At 33.3% G+C, this 22439-nt stretch overlaps 2 protein-coding genes across 8 annotated transcripts in view; one reads left to right on the top strand and one right to left on the bottom strand.

Annotated features, from left to right (window-relative positions):
* LOC127845363 (uncharacterized) overlaps window positions 1-7385 on the bottom strand; it is a 51371-nt gene extending 43986 nt beyond the window's left edge. For 5 of the 6 annotated variants that reach the window (XM_052376228.1, XM_052376227.1, XM_052376232.1 and 2 more), the window contains exon 1: window positions 7242-7385. The gene's annotated coding sequence lies outside the window, so the exon portion shown is untranslated. The remainder of the gene's footprint in view (window positions 1-7241) is intronic. The other variant, XM_052376229.1, reaches the window with a different exon arrangement.
* Window positions 7386-11636: 4251 nt separating this feature from the next.
* LOC127845364 (meckelin-like) overlaps window positions 11637-22439 on the top strand; it is a 54619-nt gene continuing 43816 nt past the window's right edge. For both annotated transcript variants that reach the window (XM_052376234.1, XM_052376235.1), the window contains exons 1-3: window positions 11637-11882; window positions 16708-16796; window positions 20328-20409. In XM_052376234.1, coding sequence (XP_052232194.1) covers window positions 11666-11882; window positions 16708-16796; window positions 20328-20409 — 388 coding nt within the window. In that variant the 5' untranslated portion in view covers window positions 11637-11665. The remainder of the gene's footprint in view (window positions 11883-16707; window positions 16797-20327; window positions 20410-22439) is intronic.

Below are 22439 nucleotides of genomic sequence, written 5' to 3'. Positions count from 1 at the left end.
GCATGCCAAATATCAAGTTGCTATCTTCAATATTGCAAAAGTATTCATAAAATGAGCGATTTTTGCCAAATATATTTGACCTCTGATCTTGAAGGATGACCTTGACCTTTCACCTCTAAAAATGTGCAGCTCCATGAGATACACATGCATGCCAAATATCAAGTTGCTATATTCAATATAGCAAAAGTTATTGCAAAATGTTAAAAGTTGGCGCAAACAAACCAACCAACCAACAGACCAACCAACCAACCAACCGACAGGGCAAAAACAATATGTCCCCCACTACTATAGTGGGGGCCATAAAAAAAAAGACTTTATGATAAATCCCATTAATAACCAGGAGATATTTTTAAATTGACTAGTAAAAACACAACCATTTATAACTATTCAAGGGAGAAAATCCAAACAGTGAATTTTTAATGCTAAATTTGTTTGTTTCCCTTTAATAAACATGATAACTATCCATTCAGATATCTGTATAACGGTATATGAAAGTGTCAAATATTTCATTTAAAAAATTAATAAATGAAATTATTTGAATTATTTGAGGCTCTTGACCACATTAGTTTCTAATTAAATAGGTGGTTTCAAGGACTGACAATCGAGGTCTGCTGTGTTGTAGCAGATGAGTCATGACTGAAGATCTCATGAACACATGCCAGGCCTTTTTAAGTTACTTCTTTAGCGCATGCCTCTGCTATGAATATCCCTCACTCAGAGGCCACATTTCACTGCCATGAAATAGTAAAGATTGCAATTTTTCAGCTTTAATAATTGCATTTTAACCAATTTCTGCTGTCCAAATTAAGAAAACAAGTGTATGTATACATGTATGTCTAAGAAAAGTGTGTTTAAGGTTTCCAATACACAAAATAGTTAGATCAGGTAAATACTGCTGTCTGGCAAATACTGGTGAGTGATAATTTGTCTCAAGTATTTTAATTCTAAAATTCAAATTATATAAAATGATATCAATTTTAATTGATTACAGCTTTTTGTGGTATGACAGACCTTTTTTATTCATATTTTGATTTAATTTTAGTATTATCGACACTATTTAATCAGAAATAACCAATGAAACTTAAGATAACAATGAAGGACATTGGTGTTGTTTTTGTTTGGACTTCACTTTAAAAAAAATCTTTTTGTAAAAAAGTAATCCTTAAATGCAGAAGTGTAAAATGAGATATTTCTATAAAATCATTCAATTTCATCCAATATATAAACATGGTGTGTGGACACAAATGATTATTCTTTATTACCGCAAGTATACTGTAAAGGCTAACAATAGACCAATTAATTGTTGTATTGATAATTTGAACCACCTAGCAGTAGCTTCCTATTGCTTTAACTGTTATTTCCAGACATACATGTACAGTAACTTAGAAACCTCCATAAGATAGATACATGTAGGATCGTCCATTTAAAACTTCCGCCTTGTTTATTAAGTTTTTGTTTAGGGCATTTCTCCAAAAGATGCGCAAATTGATGTCCATGGTAACACTAGGTATTGTGTTTGTTAATAAGTTTGATTTAATCTGATTTTATGAACAAACATGTGACTTAATTTTTTTAAATGGATTTTGACAGGAAATGTTGAGGTGTATGCTTGTTGAGTCCAAGGTAATTTTCATTAAGTTGTTTCATTACAAATATTTTATAAATACATGACTATGAATCCTTATAAGTGTAATTATAAACCTTTGGTCTTTCTATTTGGTGCTTTTTTCAAATGCTTATTGTCTGGATTAATAATTAACAATGGATTCTGTTTAGTGTCAAAAGGCCTGGCCATCTTGAAAATATTTTCTTGTTGAGCCATGGATTCTTATGGCTATTCCAATTTGAAGATTTGCACACTATAAACAATTTCATTGCAAGAAAGGTTTATTTCATGTGAAAAAATGTCAACTGACAATATTGCATGGACGGGGCTCGAATTTAACTTTTTTTTTCCACTAGCAAAACATTGCGAGCAGCTTTAATACCAACTCACAAAATCAAAAACACTCTCGCAAATTTAAGTTTTATATTGAGTTCTTTTTCCCCCTTGTTCCGTGTTTTCGTAGAAGGATTTAATTTCCGTTTTTTCCTAACTCAGGGCTCGCAAAATGCGAGTAAAAAAATACAGATTGCGAGTTAAGTTTTAAGGCACTAGTATTTTTTTGCGAGTAAATAAATAGTGAAAAGAAATGATTAGGTATAATTCTGCTAAACGTCATGATCGCTAAATCTTAGGTCAATTTATAGAACGCCCAAGTACCCTTATGAGTAAGTGTATGTAGACTGGTATATACAGATATGCGGATGGTATTGGTACAAAGGAAGTGAAACAGTCGACTATTCACACATGTTCATTGAAGCGAAAAAATAACTTGTCACTTTATTCCCACAGACAGAAATAACACAAAATATACAGAATACAAAAGATAAAGCAAAGTTAACCGTTTAGTTAGAAAAAACGGATTTTAAATCCTTCTACGAAAACAGTGAATAAGTGGGAAAAATAATTTAAAATAAGACTAAAACTTGTTGTAGATGAAGATGGTCAATCAACCTGATGTGGGCCCTTATGGTCCACAGAACTGATATCTTTGTATGGTTGCAGAAATAAAATGTGTATACATGTTAAGTACTTTTACTTTGTTTAAATAGTACTAAACTAATGTCCAAGGTTTTTTATGTTTCCATCAAAATTTGCGATTTGTTTTTGATTTTGCGAGTTGGTATTAAAGCAGGGGTGGCGAAATCTCAAAAACTATACTTGTCTACGGACAACCATTAAGTAAATTTAACTTGTCCGTTGCTGAACTACACTTGTCCGTTAATGTTTATATAAATTATAAACGCATTTATTGATTAATGTTAAATAATGAATATATCAAAATGAGTATGATTTGCTTGTTTTGTTTATAATTGTATTTCAATGGTACATTCATTATAGCGGTATATTATAAACAATATAAAGACTTTGTCAAACTTTAAATCTTGCGAAGCTAGTGTTATTAAAACATGTGCTGAACATCAGTACATTGTAATCTTAACAAATTAAACTAGTCCAATATGTGGACCTCATCACACTGAGGCTCCGCTACTGGTAGCAATTTGATTATATAAACTGGTAACCATTGAAAATCTGTTAGCCAAATTTCTTGAAAAGTTCTGGTGCGTTTACTTAGTTCATATTTTTTATCATAATCTTTCTTAGTTTTTTGGGAGGTGGGCTGCTCAAAGCTTCTGGTTTCTGCTCCGTTGTTGAAGATTAAAAAAAGTTTCATCTTTACCATTAAAGTCGTCTTAAAAAACAAGGTAGACCATGTTTTGATTATCTTAGATTGATACTTTTTATTTCCGCCTGATTGTAAAAATAAAGAAACCAGTCTGTACACTGTCTAACAGTCAGGCCGAATGTTGAAAATGCGGCATGCTCCCGGTCTCTAATAGAATAAGGGAGATCACTTCGCAGGAAAGTGCACGTATTTTAGCTTGATTGCTCCACAAATAGCACTGACAATGTAATCGCGTGTCAACATCCGGTTTTGTAAAACTTAATTACGGCTTTTATACAATGTATTTTTGTATACCTGGACGCGACTTTTAAAAAACTTGTTGTCCACGGACAACTTAATTGAAAAAAGTCAGTTGCCCAGACAAGCAAATGTACGACTCTGGCAACTCGGACATTTGATTTCGCCACCCCTGTAAAGCTGCTCGCAATTTTTGGCAAGTAGAAAAAAAGTTAAATTCGAGCCCTGTAGCTAGACGGTTAACTTTGCTTTATTTTTCGTATTGTTATTTCCGTCTGTGGGCAAAAAGAAACAACATGTAGCTATGTTTCGCTTCGACGCCATGTCTGTTCAAGTTCAATGAACAGGTGTGAATCAGACATTCCCAAAAGTGTCGGACCGTCGGACCTGACCTATTGAAAATGCCATGTTGCCGGTCCGAATGTCCGGAAAATAATTCAAGAAGAAAAGTTGATTTATTTTGTAGAATTCGTTCCAGTGTGCAATCATTTGAGAACGTATATTCCTGGGCATTCCGGAAATTTGCGCTTGGTACCAATTTCGTCCGGTCTTTTATTTATTGATTTCTAATTGGTTAGCGGCTGGCAAAGAATGAACGGTAACTGACGAAACCTCTTTGCTACTTTCCGAAAAATCTTACGATTCTGCGAAATGCTGCTAATGTCCGCCATCTTGAAATTTTAAGTGATCGATTTATAGCAATGTTAAGCACTGCAGTAGCATATTGTAAAGCAATATGTTAACCGAATTATATATTGATTACATATTTGCTAGGTTACTGGCTACTCGTTTACATTTTCTACATTCAAACGATATGTACAGTATAAAGCACATTTTATTATATGTGCAAAACATGTACATGTTTTCGGACTGTCGTATTCGGATACAGTATGATTCGTCAATTTTAATTTATTTTCGACGTTCTTTATAACATTTTTATAGAATGACGATACACATGCGGTGATACGGATGGTATGTTTTATAATATTTCGCATTGTAGTCACCAGAAATTGCAACTAGAAATACTACAAAAAAAGTACAATAAGCTAGGACACGGGGGTGTCCCCCATAGGGACCCGTTGGGGTCATGCGGTCCCAGACCCCTAGCTTAATTTTCCGGATTTCAATTTTGGGTCAATTGACAACCCTGGAATTAAGAAAACAAATATGTAACCATACAACTTATCGACTTAAGAAAACAACCAACACTTAGTATTAATGGAGCATCTGAGTTGTTGCCGAACGACATAACACTTAACTTCGCAAATATATAAATACGATATCTATGTTTGTACATTTATGTTTCGATCCTATGATTCCCAGTCCGGTCCTGCAAGCTATCTAAGACTACCGGACCGGATGTCCTGTGGACTTAAAATACTTTTGGGAATGTCTGGTGAATAGTCGACTGTTTCACGTTCTTTGTACCAATACCATCAGCATGTCTGTACTATAAGTGTACCTGTCTACATACAAGGTTCGCGCTTCCGCATATGGATATTCAGATGTTCTATATAAATTTAGCATTTACAACGTCGAGCGCATTTAGCTGGCATTTAGCAATATTACTCTTTTTTTTTCACTATTTCTTTCATTGCAAAAAAATACTAGTGACTTAAAACTTTACTCACAATTGGTAATTTTTTCTAGCATTTTGCGAGTGTGCGAGTGTTAATTTCGAGCCCTGATGGAAAATACTCACAAATAAACAATTCTGTAATACTAAGATACCATATATAACAAAGAAGATAAAAACAAATTTAGTAATGAAGTATTACCATTTTTACCTGTTTTTTTTTTTTTACTTTTTCGACCAGCAATACGATGGCGACTTTAAAAATACCTTTCATCCAAACGAACTTCACCAGGGCTCGAATTTAAAAAATGTTTTACTTGCAAAACATTGCGAGCAGCTTTAATACCAACTCGCAAAATCAAAAACGTTCTTGCAAATTTAAGTTTTATATAAAGTTTTTTTTTCCCTTGTTCAGTGTTTTCATAGAATTTAATTATTTATTTTTTTTCGAACTCAACGATTAACTTTGCTTTATTTTTCATATTGTTATTTCCGTCTGTGGGCAAAAAGAAACTTGTTATTTTTCGCTTTGACGCCATGTCTGTTCAAGTTCAATGAACAGGTGTGAATAGGCGACTGTTTCACGTTCTTTGTACCAATACCATCAGCGTGTCTGTACTATAACAAGTAATAAGTATATAGCATTTAGCAATATTACTCGTTTTTTTTCACTATTACTTTACTTGCAAAAAAATAATAGTGGCTTAAATCTTAACTAAAATTCAGTATTTTTTACCTCGCACAGGCTTGGCGAAATTTCCGGTCCGCCGGTCATGACCGGCAGATTTCCATTTGGTAAGGCAGGTTTAACAAGAATGTCAGTCCTGGCGACCAGCAAAATGTTAAATAAATGCAAACAAATAATATTTTTTAACATAAATTCAAAAAGCAAACCCCTGACTAAATCATGAAAATGAAATCGATCATTATTTTGATGTTTGCAATTAGTTTGTTACGTACAATTAGCAAATCCAACTGGTTACACAACATCTTATTCAAACTCAGGCGCAAAATCGGCAACTGCGTTCTAACAAAAAAGATCTTGATAGCTTTGACATATTTTTCAAGTAGATAAGGACATTAAAATATGAATTTCTTTATGAAGCATGGCTTTGAAAAGGTTGTTTATTAAATATAAACAATGTTCTAGTGATATCCTTATAACATGCACTTGTCATAGGTCTCCACAAATGTTATCATTTTACACTGTACAAGTTGGTGTCTGTTAACCACAATTTTATGTTCGATACTTCTTCTTACTTTAGTTTACGTTGTTATAATCCCTAACTTTGTAAAAAAGAGATTGAACTTTACCGGTACGCAGTTGTTTACCACTATCGATAAAGCGGGTTTGGGGGCAGTAGCCCCTGATACTAAGGAAATGTATAGGATAAAAAGGATAATAAGGTGTTGCGTTAGTTGTTATGTGTTAGGTGTTAAGGTACGCTGTTTGATTTTAAGTGTTGCGTACCGGTTAAGTTCAAGCGTCCCAAACTGTGCGACACTGAAGAAGATATGGAAATCGAAGAAGATAGTCTGGACTATCAAGACGAATTGATTAACACAGAAAATCTGTTATCTGATTAGGATAAAGCACTGGCAGTGGCTTGTTGAGCTAAAATAAAGGGTTTATGTTAATGTACATATTTGTGTTGTTGTTTTTTCGGTCTGGCTTAATTTTCTCCGGACCGGCACATTTTCTGAAATGCCTGTCCGGATGACCGGCAGATTTTGTTCCAATTTCGCCAAGCCTGCTCGCATATGAGAAGTGTGAGAGTGTTTATTTTAATCCCTGCTTCACTATGTGCGAACATTTTATCAGGTGATTTCACGCGACCTCTGTACCCACGACTCAACAGAAACCTACTTACACTATTGTAAATAAATGTTATAATTTAAAAATGCCTGACCATGTCAGTATCAATCAAATTGTTTTAAAATATAAACAAGATCAATTTCCCATGAAAAACGGCTTTTCAAACAAATTTCTTAGCGTTATTTCTGCGCTGTAGCCTGTAGAAAAATTAATTTTATGTTATCGGCGTAATGCCATGTTCAATCAAAACCGTCAAATTTACCGTTAGAATAGTTTGAAACAAGCGAACAAAACAAGTTAAAATGGTCAAATAATAGTTTACCTTAAAACTATTAACAACGCCTTTCGTTTACAATCATTTAACTCCAAAGATCTGTGTTCTTGCGCTTCCCAGATTTTCTATTTGTGATCAAAATGGCGTGGGCACCTTAACAATCGAGGACAGGGTGATTTGATTGGTCATTATTCCCAAACCACTTTTTCTATCAAACAGCTTTTATCGTATAAAAAATAATAGTTATTATTAAATACCAAAATATTCATTAAACATTGATTATATATGATTTTTTAACACTTAAGTAAATTATGTTTAATAAAAACATGTTCACGGTATCCGGCATTTGCGCGGACTGCGTAGTTGCAGGGCAACAATGAAATTGCGATTACAAATCACTGAATTTAACACATATCATTTTAATGTGAAGCTGATTTGCATAAGGCATAGGATGCAATGAGAGAATGTTTTTATACGATGCCTATCGTAATCAACACATATACAACTTAAGTGGTTATTTTCTCAAACGCAATACTACAAACATACCATGTTTTTCTCCAATTTATCAAAAAATATATAAATGCTGTTGAGGATCAGCTATCTGAGTGTGTGTTTTAAAACTAAACCATATTTACTAGTTAAGACTAGAAACGCGTTTCCTTACATTAGATTGCTAAAAAAGTAATGTAACCTGTCAACGGTATATACTCTGCAGCTAGTCTATCTATCTGTCGATCTTTCGAGACTGCCGAACTCCCCTTGCGGGTATTACTGGCAGATATGGACAGTGTCGAGTCCGTTTTCTAGGAAGAACCAGTACTTGGTGTCTATGAAGGAGATAATGAGAACGCTCCCCGAGTAGGAATCGAAACCAGGAACTCCCGATCGCTAGGCAGACACCTCATCCTCTACACCACCGCGACCTTAAAGCTATTTAATTAACTGGTTGCCCATATTCCAAGCAAACAATCTATATGGGACCCACATGGGTCCTATGTGGGCACCTATATGGACCCCATGTGGGCTGCCAACATGGGACCCAGTATATGGGGCAGCCCAGATGAGACCCATATGGAGCCCGGTTGCACTACCCATTTGGGTCCCATGTTGGCAGCCCACATGAGACCCATATAGGTGCCTTATGGGTCCCACATGGGCAGCCCTTTTACTCAATATGGGCTACATACGGGCAGCCCTTTTACTCAACATGGGCTACATACGGGCAGCATTGTACTGAATATGGACTACAAACGGGTAGCATTGTATTCAATATTGGTACACAGAGCCTGAATTTTTCTGGAAATTCCTCCTCCTCCTCCTCCCCCTCCTCCTCCTACTACTACTACTACTACTTCTTCTTCTTCTTCTTCTTCTACTACTACTACATCTACTACTACTACTACTACTACTACTACTACTACTACTACTACTACTACTACTACTACTACTTCTACTACTACTACTACTACTACTACTACTACTACTACTACTACTACTACTACTACTACTACTACCACTATTATTAGTATTATAATCAATATTATTATTATTTGGTACATTATTTTGATGTTTTCATGTCATTTCGAAGATTGTGTATTCAATGACGATGTTACACGTATATAAGTGTATAGAATTAGTTCTGTCGAATTACAAATGTATTATACATTCTCGTTCTCCTTTATTATTTAACCTCTCATCTCCCATTTTCCTTTAAATCTTTACAAAATTATACTTGCATCGTATTAAAAATTATTTTCTGGTTACTATATTAGAAATATGCTCATGGACCATAATGCACCATAGTGTAAGAACAACTACCAAAATAATAATTATTATGCATAATATGATATAAATGACTAAATGCAATATTATATATATATATATATATATATATATATATATATATATATATATATATATATATATATAAATAAATAAATAAATAAATAAATATATATATATATATATATATATATATATATATCTATATATATATATATATATATATATGTACCTTTATATATATTATCATGATTTAATTTAGATGTATGTTGGAAATGGTAGCATCATGTCATGGAAGGTTGGGAAACAATATCCTGATGCTTTCATATTTTTGGGAGCACCCTTAAATACCCTTCATAAAAATATTGTGAACATATAAATAAGATATTAAGTAATAGCCATATTATTAACAACATTATATTGATGTATCAGCTTTAACGCTTATTTTTTTAAAGAGTTTACAAGACGGCAAGGTTAACAAAAAGTATGCAAGTTTGATATTTAATATGTAAAAGGGATGCATATATAAAGCTTTGAAAGATTAAATAAATATTTGGTCTGAAAATAGTGAATTTGATAGATTACACAACGTCATTGGCATGCTATATTTGCTTTCATACAATGTTGCTTTATTTTTTATTTTTAAAACAGTGCATCAAGTAATAATTTCACTTGACATGTTTTATTTAATTTGAAAAAAAGTTGTTTCGGCAAGGTAAATTACACTGTTTGTTCGGTACATTGATTCGTAAATAAAAAGTTAATTTTAGATTGACACTTTAATTTAAAGGGTCCTTTTCACAGATTTTGGCATTTTTTAACTTATTCATTAAATGCTTTATATTGATAAATGTAAACATTGGATCGTAAAAGCTCCAGTAAAAAATCAAGAATAAAATTAAAAAAAGGAATAGAACATTGCCCGGAGCAGGTTTCGAACCAGTGACCCCTGGAGTCCTGCCAGAGTCCTGAAGTAAAAACGCTGTAGCCTACTGAGCTATTCCGCCGAGTACACATCTTTGACGTATTTTATACCTTATATAAGCAATCTTCGTAGTTTCACAAAATTTAACGACAAAAACAGAACTCTCCAAATTATTCAATCGTTTCGCGTTGCAACGCTTTATAATTTTTAGGTTTTAAAATCGTCAAAAGATGCATATAATGGCTATATTAGACCATGGTAAATGTTCAGTATTACTGTTTCCTCACAAATATCATAACTAAAACGAAAATTTGCGAATCTGAAACAACTTTTTTCAATTTTGTCAATTTACCAAAGCGTGAAAAGATCCCTTTAAAACAATGAATATTGAAGAGCCCAGTTGAGGTGATTGCATTATTGAATTGTGTGAAGAAACTATTGTTCTATTTTTTTTAAACACTGTTCTAACGTGATACCTGATTGTTATTTCTATACACAAAGAGTGTCGTACGTGCATTACTACATATCACACGGACACCTTCACACTATCTCGCATTTTTAATTTCATATTTTAACATGTAATTTAATGCAATTACTTACAGATAAATAAAAGTGTGATAGTTATGAAGTACATAAGCAAGAAAACAAATATAACATTAATAATATTGCCGTTCCCGCGATTCGAACACGTGACATTCGGAAGCAAAATTTAACGTTCTACAAGTGACCATACGCCTTTCAAATAAGACCTCTGATTTTAAACGCTGTTTTATTAAAAAGAGATATTTTCCAAATAATCCATTTCAAAATTAAATGCTTTATTATTTTACAGATTTCGATTGATTATTACTCAATTATGGACCGATAAACCGACATTATACATTTTTCTTAGTCAGAAGTATTATTTATGTAAAGTAAGCAGTGTTTTAGCTCGTATATATAATCCAAACATTATTTGTATTGTCTATAAATAACTCGGTTTTATATTGTTATTATTTCCAAACTAACAACAAGTGCTTTTAACAAAGCAAAAGCACGCTCTAAATCTGAGCATATAAGATCAAAATATAACCACATGTAGTTTTACTTTGAGAAGATATTAGTTAGAAAAGCGAATTAACACTGAATATCAGTGTTTTATTCTCATTTGCATAACTCAAAATTATTGTTAATTAACAAAATACAACTGCATCAAACATTATTTCTTAACGAATACATGTTAACATTTATAACTCATATAATATTTGATAGTTGGCAAGCTTTTTTGCCTTTGATGAAAGGGGGCTCAAATCCGGATCACGAACTACATGGAAATATGGAAATGATATATAGCATGTTTATAGAGCGATATTCACTTGCTTACCAAGATATTGCTCTTCAATAATATATACACATTCCTCGATTTATTCGTCTCATCATCATTCGCACGTCATGACTGTGTTCGTTTTGATTTTTGACTAATGATTAGCGAATCTTATTTAAATTGAGTTTTCATTATTTAGTCCTTAGTGGGTGCCAGGATATGAATCAAGCCGAATATAGTGACATGACAATTGGCATTTTTTACTTATTAAATAGCTCTTAAATTAAGAGTCTTGATGTACTTTTAAATATTGTAAGAAAACACACACACACATATGCTACTGAAGACCGGTGTGAAAACAACGAGAAGTATGTCATTCATGAAGCAATATTAGTGGTTTGTAACCAATATTTTACAGCGAAAAAACAAAACACTTCCGAATGGTAACTAAAATCAACAAAAATGGCAGCTGCGTTTAATTTCGCATTTTTATTGTTGATACTTTTCACAAATTCTTGCTTATCGCAGCTGACATCGTTTTCATATCAGTCATCAATACCATTAAAATCATTCGTAGACTGTATTCAGACTCAACAATCTGCACAATTCTTTGATATTTCTAAGTTGGATTGTGTATCTTGTTCACAAAATTTGACATTCCAAGAAGCAAGTCCAAATGGTAAGTTTAGACATGTTTCCACATTAAGAGAAAAGAAAAAACATATTATGACTGATACATAATGACAGCACGTAATGTTATTTTTACCTTTAATGTTTAATTCTTCAAGATTTTAAAGCTCAAAGGGAGTCTTTCTTATCGAAAGATAACATTAAAATATTTAATTATTAATGCACTATTAAAAACAAAATCACTTAGAAAATATGTATTTACATTAACGCCACACATGGTGTTGTACCATGGCATTCTCTGGAGTTGCAAAGTCAATTTTCAAGTAAACTCTGCCGCCTGAAATCCAGGCATCATTTGTATAGGTAAAATGAGCAACATTTTCTGGCATAAAAAACAAACATACAGATTATAAATATATCTCTGATGCACAAAATAAAACAGCTTGCTTTACATGGTGTGTTAGCAGAATAATGATATTAATCCAAGTTTCAAACAGGTCAAGAAGAGTAGTCTGAATTTTAAAATATGCTAATTTCTGCATTGACTATATCTAGAATTCTCTGCAAGATAGATACCGGGTATTGTGTCTAAGCATTCAATCCTGTTACATCGACTAGCTCCTGAACCTCTATATGATAGACTGAATCATCAATTAAAAAAGATTGGCTTTCCACCGTTTTTATCAACTTTCATTTTGAGCATGTGTCCACATACAACATGCAAAATGAGTCCTTGAAAAGAGGTCAAAACACAGTGCGGCCTCCGTTGTCCCGCTATGGCGATCCAAAATAACGAATGTACAGAACCAGATATGCTGATTTTCTTATCGGACCGATGAACGCGCAGTTCATTGCCTCACTATTAGCATAATGATCTCACCAGACTATGAGAGTACACAACTGTATGAATATTTATAAGTTTGCTTTGCTATTTTAAGATCAATGTTTTTCCAATATTTTGTGTGGAAGGAAAAATGTTTTGTGGGAGAATGTGTAAACTGTTTTGAACTTGTAATCGGGTGAAAAATTAAACTCTATGCGCATCAACTATTTATTGGACATTCGGTCCGGCAAAGACAGAAAATCTTTTGGACCGGTAAGCATTTTACCAGACATGTCTGATGACGTTTCAGAAAGACTGAAAGCATCCATGAAGAACTACTAGAAACTTGTTAATAAGTCAACCTACAAACAAAAGTGTTTTGGCCATAACAACATAAACTGCATTTAAATTGGCAATGTTTTTACAAAATACTGACTAAGCTCCCTGTAGTAATCTGTATTATGTACGATGTTTCTAATACATGTTATATAGGATGCCATTCTGATTGGTTGCTGAGGTTTGTAAATATGCGAATGTGCTTGTTATATTAATATTTTTTTAATGGAAATATGATTTTTTTACATTTTTTTACATTTTTTTTCAAAAATAAGTGACTTATTTTACATTTGATAAATGCAAATGCATATGTTTATAGTCTGATTACTGTACTAGACTCATAATCAATCGACTTTGACATTTGACCCCGATCACTGGGATTTAAGTCGTCCGTTTACATTCGGCGCAGTTTGCAGCCATGGCACATTTGCTTTTTTCCCTCACTTTTTCACTTGTATGTGTTAGGTTATTCAAATAATCATAGTGTCAGCTTGCCGTAAGCATGACCTAATTCCCAATGAAAACTGGAAATCATGAAAATGATTGTCATAATAGTAAATAATAAAAAAGCGACCACATTGAAACTTAAAAAATGAAAAAAAAAAAATCCAGCAATTTTTTCATTTTGTTTAAGTGGACTCTTTAAGTAATAATGCAATGTGGAAGGTTGATAGTAGGAGAATAAGGGATACATTTAATGAAGTATAATTATTAACCCCAACCCATTGTTTACAACTGCACCATTTGCCAATAAGTTGCAACTTATTACATAAAAAACACACCAAATAACAACTGATATTCTGTCTTCCTTGAAATTTATCAATGATTATTACAAGCTAACTTTGTTGAAATAATACTCATTTAAGTCTGAATATCAACCATCATTACAAGCTTACTTTGTAGAAATAATACTTATTTATGTTTTAACGTATGTGACAAACTAGATCACCTAAAAATCTGTAAGTTCCGACAGTTTGGCGGTTACATTATTGGTTTTGCTGTTAAGTTAAGAAATTTAAGGCAGTTTTTATACTTTTTAGCTCATCTATTTTTTGAAAAAAAATTATGAGCTATTGTCATCACCTTGGCGTCGGCGTTGGCGTTGGCGTTGGCGTTGGCGTTGGCGTCGGCGTCCGGTTAAGTTTTGCGTTTAGGTCCACTTTTCTCAGAAAGTATCAATGCTATTGCATTCAAACTTGGTACACTTACTTACTATCATGAGGGGACTAGGCAGGCAAAGTTAGATAACTCTGGCGTGCATTTTGACAGAATTATGTGCCCTTTTTGTACTTAAAAAATTGCAAATTTTGGTTAAGTTTTGCGTTTAGTTCCACTTTTCTCAGTAAGTATCAATGCTATTGCATTCAAACTTGGTACACTTACTTACTATCATGAGGGGACTGGGCAGGCAAAGTTAGATAACTCTGGCATGCATTTTGACAGAATTATGTGCCCTTTTTATACTTAGAAAATTGACAATTTTGGTTAAGTTTTGTGTTTAGGTCCATTTTATTCCTTAAGCATCAAAGCTATTGCTTTCATACTTGCAACACTTACTAACTATCATAAGGGGACTGTGCAGGCAAAGTAATGTAACTCTGACTGGCATTTTGACAGAATTATGTGCCCTTTTTATACTTAGAAAATTGAAAATTTGATTAAGTTTTGTGTTTAGGTCCACTTTATTCCTACAGTATCAAAGCTATTGCTTTCATACTTGCAAGATTTATGAACTATCATAAGGGGACGGTGCAGGCAAAGTTATGTAACTCTGACTGGCATTTGGACGGAATTATGGGCCCTTTATACTTAGAAAATTGAAAATTTGGTTAAGATTTATGTTTTGGTCACTTTACCCCTAAAGTATCATAGATATTGCTTTCATACTTGGAACACTCACAAACTATCATAAGGGTACAGTAAAAGGACAAGTTGCATAACTCTGGTTGTCATTGTTACGGAATTATGGCCCTTTTTTGACTTAGTAACTTTTAATATATGGTTAAATTTTGTGTTTCGATCCACTCGAAGTATCAAGGCTATTGCTTTCAAACTTCAAATACTTACATGCTATCATGAGGTTACTGTACCTGGCAACTTGAATTTTACTTTGACCTTTGAATGACCTTGACTCTCAAGGTCAAATTATTAAATTTTGCTAAAATTGCCATAACTTCTTTATTTATGATTAGATTTGATTGATACTTTGATGAAACTACTCTTACCTGACATACCACAATAGACTTCACCCAAACCATCCCCCGTGCCCTCCCCCCCCTCCCCCCCTCCCCCCCCCCCCTAATTTTTTTTTTTTTTTTTTTTTTTTTATAAGATCATCTCACAAATGACCACCACACCCTCACACTATACCCCCACCCCACCCCCCCCACCCCCCCCCCCAAATTTTTTTTTGATTTTTTTTTTTTTTTTTTTTTTTTTTTTTAAGATCATCTCACAAATTATCACCACACCCTCACACTATACCCCCCCCCCCCCCCCCCCCCCCGATTTTTTTTTTTTTTTTTTTTTTTTTTCGCTTTTTTGGAAGATAATGTAATAAATGTCCACAACCCCACACTATACACCCCTCTTCACTCCACTCCTCCCTCCTTTGTGATTGAAAATGAGAGTCCCTTCACCTTTAAAAAGAAAATAGATGAGCGGTCTGCACCCGCAAGGCGGTGCTCTTGTTTATTATTGACTTAATGACTATGTTTGACTCTATCAGCCTCTTTAAACAACTTAACAGGGGTTTGAATTGAAGCAGAATCCTCCTTGCTGATACAACAAGCATTTTACATTTAACTACCTTTGGACTCATGCAAATTATTTTACTTATTGAAGAGCATGAAACAGATATGGAGAAACAAAATAAGTCTATACCTTAGTATTTTGATCAATTAAAAACTCATTTGACCCCTTAATGGTTCAAGATATGGTCATTTGACTTCTGTTTTAATGCCCCCAACGGGCAGCATATAGTTTTTGCATTGTCGTTCGTGTGTAAAAAAATTGTGTGTTCATTTTTTGGGGGCATCCGTGTCGTGTGGACACATTTCTTGTGTTGTAATCTACATGAATCGAAATCGCTGTAATTTAATGCAATTTCAAAACTTAATATTTCAATATTTTTATGACCCAAGGACATAGGTTCTGGGGGCATATTAAAATCCCACCGTCTGTTAGTTAGTCTCTCCGTCCGGATTAGTTTCTGTTCAATATAAGTCAAGCAACTGTCATCAGATCTTCACCAAACTTCATGAAAATGTGTAAGGCAATAACATCTAGGTCAAGTTCAATAAGCATCATTATTGACCCAGATTCTCTTGAGTTACAGCCATTGAATCATCGTAAAATTGTTTTTTTTCTTGTTTCTGCTCAATAACTCAAGCAATTGTTATCAGATCTTTTTCGGTGGGCATTTGTCTTCCAATGGAGACAGTTCTTGTTTATCTTAAAAGTCTCATCATCTGTTTTCCTGAGGCTAATGTCTTAAATTAATAAATTAATTCAAAATTGGAAATGCCAAAATTTTATGTTTATTCAACATATTGATTTGTATATAATTGCAATTTTATTTTTATGAAGAATACCTTTTGGGAAGCATTTCGATATCCACTTATTTTGTTATCTAATATCCACTTATTTTGTTATCTAATATACCTTGATTTTCTTCAAGGCAGGTGTTTTACTGGTCCCCTTTTGTATGTTTCAGGTCAAAGCTGTGTCTGTAAACCAGGTTACAAGTACTTGAGAAACTTTGGAGGCACTGAGGTTCTGTGTCAACCATGTGGAGCAGATCAGGTAAATGATTACATGACCAATAGCTGTCTCAGGACTATGAACCTTACTGGTGTCACCCTTGGGATGAAGAAAGTGGCATTATTATTTTACATTTGGTGGAAACTATAGTAAAAAGGGTAAAGGAAACTGTAAAGGCCTAAGTTAAGTTATGCCACTAACAATTTGTTATTCAATTCTGTTTATTGGTATACCATACAATCTATTACATCCAGGGATAGATACTAACTTTACAGAAGGTTGACCAGTTTTTCATCTATCTCTAGTTCTTTGTTTTTGTTGTGTTATTACTAAAGTTATGTTAAATTTTATGAGATGCAACCACAGAGCTTTAAGTAAGGAAGTTAATTAATTTGCTTTATATAACATGGAAAACAGATTGTCTACTTTTGACTTAAATTTCATTTAATGGTTTGATTAACAAAACATAATGGGAATAGTCTAAACTAATTTTAATAGCAAGAAGAAAGTTGAACAAAAAAGTTTGCCCTCACCTGGGTTAGAACTTTGGACCTTCATTGGCAAAAGCCGATGCTCTACCACTGGTTCACTCAGACTGATGACATTAATGATGATATTAACAGCCTATTTTTGTAGACATTTTAGTAATGTGTAGGTACATGTATTTACAAAATTTCAATGGAAAGAGTTACAAATGCATACAATTTTACTGATTTCAATTGAAAATTTGTTTAAACAAGCTGATATTTTAAAATAATCTTATTTTCAAATTGATGCACTGTAATTTTTTTTTTTAAGTTTCTCATTTTACTGTGTGTATAAGCGTTCTTTGTTGAACTTGCATATGCTGATGATACATTATTTATTTGCTTCTACACTCTTTCATTCATTATATGTATGTTGATATTGATATTTTGAAGTCAGTAAGTGTGGATTCTGGCCCATACAGAACAACTCGGAATCCACTGACATACCAGCCAATCACATATTGCTAGATATAGAGTTTTTTTGGCTGAATCAACGCTGAAATCAAACTTATTGTTTCTTGTTTGTAGTGAGGTGAATCTCAACTTAATATCTTTATCATGCAAACAAAGATAATGTAACTCAAAGGGGTGTAAAAATACATCCAAGTTGGCTATTTGTATAATTTTCATAATGAATGCGTTTTCGATAAAATCACTATTCTCACAATTGCATTTTTTTAAGCTCACCTTCGCACAATGTGCTCATGGTGAGCTTTTGTGATCGCTTTTTGTCAGTCGTGTGTTGTTCGGTGTAAACCTTGCCTTGTTAACACTGTATAGGCCACATTTATTCTCCGATCATCATGACTGAATGATATCTTGAACGAATTTGAAATGGTTTGGGTTGCTTGAAAAACATGGCTACCAGCGGTGGGGCATGTTTTCTCATATAGCTAGTTATGGCTATAGTGAAACCTTGTTAACAGTCTAGAGGCAACATTTATTGTCTGATCTTCAAGAAACTTGGTCAGAAGATTTTTCCCAATGATATCTTGGACAAGATTGAAAATGGTTTTGATTGTTTGAAAAAATATGAACTCCAGGGGCTGGGTCATTTTTTCTTGTGTGGCTATAGTAAAAACTTGTTAACAAAGTTAATAAGTGACATTTAAAGTTCAATCTTCATGAAACTTGGTCTGAACATTTGTTCTAATAGTATCTTGGATGAGTTCGAAAATGGTTCAGGTCTGTTGAAAAACGTGGCCACCGGGGAGAGGGGGGGGGGGCATTTTTCCTTATATGGCTATATTAAAAGTTATAAAACCTTGTTAACACTCTAGAGGCCACATTAATTGTCCAATCATCAAGAAATTTGGTCAGAAATTTTTTCCCAATGATATCTCGGACGAGTTAAAATTTGGTTTTGGTTGCTTTAAAAACATGGCAGCCAGGGGGTGGGTCATTTTTCTTATTTGGCTAAAGTAAAACCTTGTTAACACTTTAGGGCCACATTTATTGTCCGATCTCCTTGAAATTTGGTCAGAATATTATTCCCATTTATGTCTCGGACATGTTTGAAAATGCTTCTGGTTGGTTGAAAAACATGGCCGCCAAAGGCAGGGTTCGCCAAAACCGTCCGTCCGATGGTCCTGACCGGCAAATTTTTCTCAGGACCGACAAGTGATATAAGATAATCAGTCCGACTGACCGACACAATGGGATGAAAATGGTTTCAAAAAGATCACTCTAAGTGTATAATATGCTATCGGATTAATAGAAGGTAAATGCTTTTTGTTCAACTTCTGTCAAAATCCTTTTTTTCTTACCATAATTTTGATGTTTAAAGTTGGATTAGAATTGACTATCACGTGCGAGTTCAAAATCAACGGTCTTTGTTAAAAAAAGCAACCGAGTGCGTCTGCCATTTTGTTTGTTCCATTTAATTTCTCCACAACAAAAAACGCATGAAAACTTGTTTCAACAGGCGTTTGTGAGCATTTCTGTTAATAGTTTCATTATTATATTGTTCTGGGAAGGATATATTTTAATTTACACATCAACAATTTCTGAAATCAAAATTAGATTTTTCACCCGATGTTCTATATTTCGGATATTTTAAAATTCGGACATAGGGATATTTATGTTTTGATTTGTTGTTGATAGTTTGTAGCAATATGTTTTGTGTTATTTCAGACAACAAGAATGGATGGTGGTAATTATCATGGGCCTTTCTATCAAGAAATAGGTGTGAAAGACATTCATTTAATTGAACCTGGAAATCAACCACCTCAGCTAAGAGAAAATATTTTAACAATAGGTGTTGTTTTAGAACTTGGCTAATAAACAGAAATTGAAGCCAGCCAAAGTAGTGTGAATGGGTGTGTGCAATTTAAGTCAAACTTGATTGGATGTCACCCTAACTTTTCAAGAACACGGATTTGTAGAGCTGTGCAGGCTAAAAAACAGTTTGACAAAAAGAAGTCTAAAAAGAATACCTATTGTTTATATGTGGTTTATTATTAATATAATGATTGTTTAATTATATCGACTTTGGACATGTTTTTATTGTATTTTAATGTGATCAGACCAATAAACATCTAAAAGGTACTCTCTTTTGTTGTGTTTTGCTGTTATAGTTTAGTCGGACAGTGAGACTGACAGAAACTGATACGGACTGACAAAAATTTCAAGTCTGTCAGTCCGAATGACTGACAGATTTTTCAAGTTTTGGCGAACCCTGGCCAAAAGAATTTATCCTTATATGGCTAGAGTAAAAACTTGTTAGCACTCTAAAAGTTACATTTATAGTTCACTGTTTGTGAAACTTGGTTAGAACATTTGTTTTAATGATATCTTTTGCTGCGCAGCAAGATCAATTCCTTTGTATCTCAGGTAAGGGAATTTGCTTATTTCAGGCCCTCTCGTTTACATGACATGCAAAAGGCAAATGGATGGGACTGCAGCTTTTATTCATATCATAAGGTTACTTCAATTTATTGCTATTCTCATGGTTGTAATTTGATGCTAATTACAAAATGTTTGGTTCCAAGTTGTTAATATTTATAACGTTGGAGGTTGTTTCTTGTACCATTCCATAATATTGTAGGTGGTGTCCAAGTCAGGCTATGAATGCGTCTTCTGTCCTAACACCATTCTACCGGACAAATTAGGATGCACACCTTGTGGGGGTATGACAGCATATTATTATTTGAGTATAGTTTACCTTACTCCTCGTCCGATACTCAGAAATAGCCAATAAATAAACTAATTTGACTGAGAAGGATTTTAGGGCAGATCAGAGTTTGTACAGTTTAACTTACAATGTAATGATTTATTTATGTTTATAATTTTAAGTAGTTTTTATCATGCTTTATGTCACACAGTCTGAGTTTGACATATGAACAAAATCTACAAATAAATAATTGAACAACAATAAAATGAATTCTTCATATAATAAATTATTTTTTACATTTTCATGTCTTGACAATTATTGCAAACTAAACTTAGAATTATAAAAATTGAAATGAACATAAAAATTGGTGATTTGTTTATTACATGTATATACATGTACTGTCAAAAGTCAGTTTTACGTTTTAATAGGTATCTGTACTACCGTGTTGTAATGTTATAGTTTATCTTTCATGTACTTGACGTAGGTTAAAGATCCACCTTTAGAGTGTTTTACCCAAATAGATCACCAGTGTTGTCATGCAATGTGGGGTTTCCAAAAAAATCTGATTAAAAACAGCTTTTTGGCATAACTTTTGATACAAAATAAAATAAATAAAATGCAAAACATGGTATGTTTGGAAAAAAAAAGGGAAATTACACTGTATTTAAGATGATGGGAAAAATATATGTATGTAACAAAAACAGGGAATTCAAGAACAGTTAAGATTGTGACTTTGAAAACACCATAATGTATTTTGTTATAAAAATAAACTAGAAATGTGAATTAAGGTTGTTTGATCAATTTGTATTTTAATTATTTAATATGTTATCTACAAAAGGTATTTCCGGTGAGTAAACAACAAGAAATGCATTGCTTGTCGTTTTTATGTGTAACATTTTGAGATGAATTAAAAACTAGCATGTATGACCTTCTGTCAACTGAAATGCCAACTTGTAAACAAATTTGAGCTTTAAAGATACTTTATCACCAAATTGTATTATTTAAAAAATGCCTCTAAATGCATTTCATTACAGTTGTGTTTTGAATCATCTTAACTAATAATAAAATGCCAGAAAGAAAAATAAAAAATATATTTTCCTTTCACTGGCAATTGAACCAGGTACAGCACTACAACATTTACACTACACTTATATGCCAAATGACTGATTTTCTATTTACCAAAATTTTCAAATTAACAGTTGGCAGAGGTTACATTTATTTGATGCTTGTGTGATTTTTCTAGTAATTAGTGCTTACAGTTTTACTGTAATCCAGTTGCGCTAGTGAAAACATTTTATTTACAGTACTCTGTGAAACAGTGTTAGGCTTACATTTTCTGTTTGTTTGTTACCAGTTTATTTATCAAAAAATGGTAGTAAGGATTGTATGTAAAAAAATATGTTATATAAGGTATTTCCCTGCTATTCTGGTCCCCATGTGTGGTGGGTTATCTGTCATCAAGTTTTAGCTCATAGCCACTCTAGAGGCTACATTGATGATCCACTCTTGATGTAAAATGGTCAGAATGCTTATCTTGGCTTTATGTAGGCCAGGTTTGCATCTAGGTCACGTGCAACCAAATTGTTGTTACCACTATACAAGCCACATGTATTACTCAATCTTTTTTAAACTTGGTCAGAATGTTTAATATCTTGACAATATCTAGGCTGTGTTCAAATCTTGGACATGTGGGTTTAAAACTTGTTCAAATCTTAGAATTTCTTTGTTTGAACTCTAGAAGCCAAATTTATTACTAAATCTTGATGAAAGTTGGTTAGAATGGTTATCTTGACAATATCTAGAACACGTTTGAATCTAGATCATGTGCATTAAAAAACTGGGTCACAAAGTCAAATCTGAGAAAAAACTTGCGTAGCCAAATTTAGAACTGGTTATCCTTAAAATATCTAGGCCAAGTGTGAATCTGGGTTGTGTTCATCTAATCTAGGTCACATGTTCAAACCCTAAGAAAAGCCATATCAAAATCTAGAAACCACATTAAGGACTCATTCTCGATAAAACATAGCCAGAATTTTTATCTTGACA

Source organism: Dreissena polymorpha, chromosome 9 (genome assembly GCF_020536995.1).
Source record: "Dreissena polymorpha isolate Duluth1 chromosome 9, UMN_Dpol_1.0, whole genome shotgun sequence".
Lineage (NCBI taxonomy): Eukaryota > Metazoa > Mollusca > Bivalvia > Myida > Dreissenidae > Dreissena > Dreissena polymorpha.
This window is presented reverse-complemented; position numbering and strand designations above follow the sequence as displayed.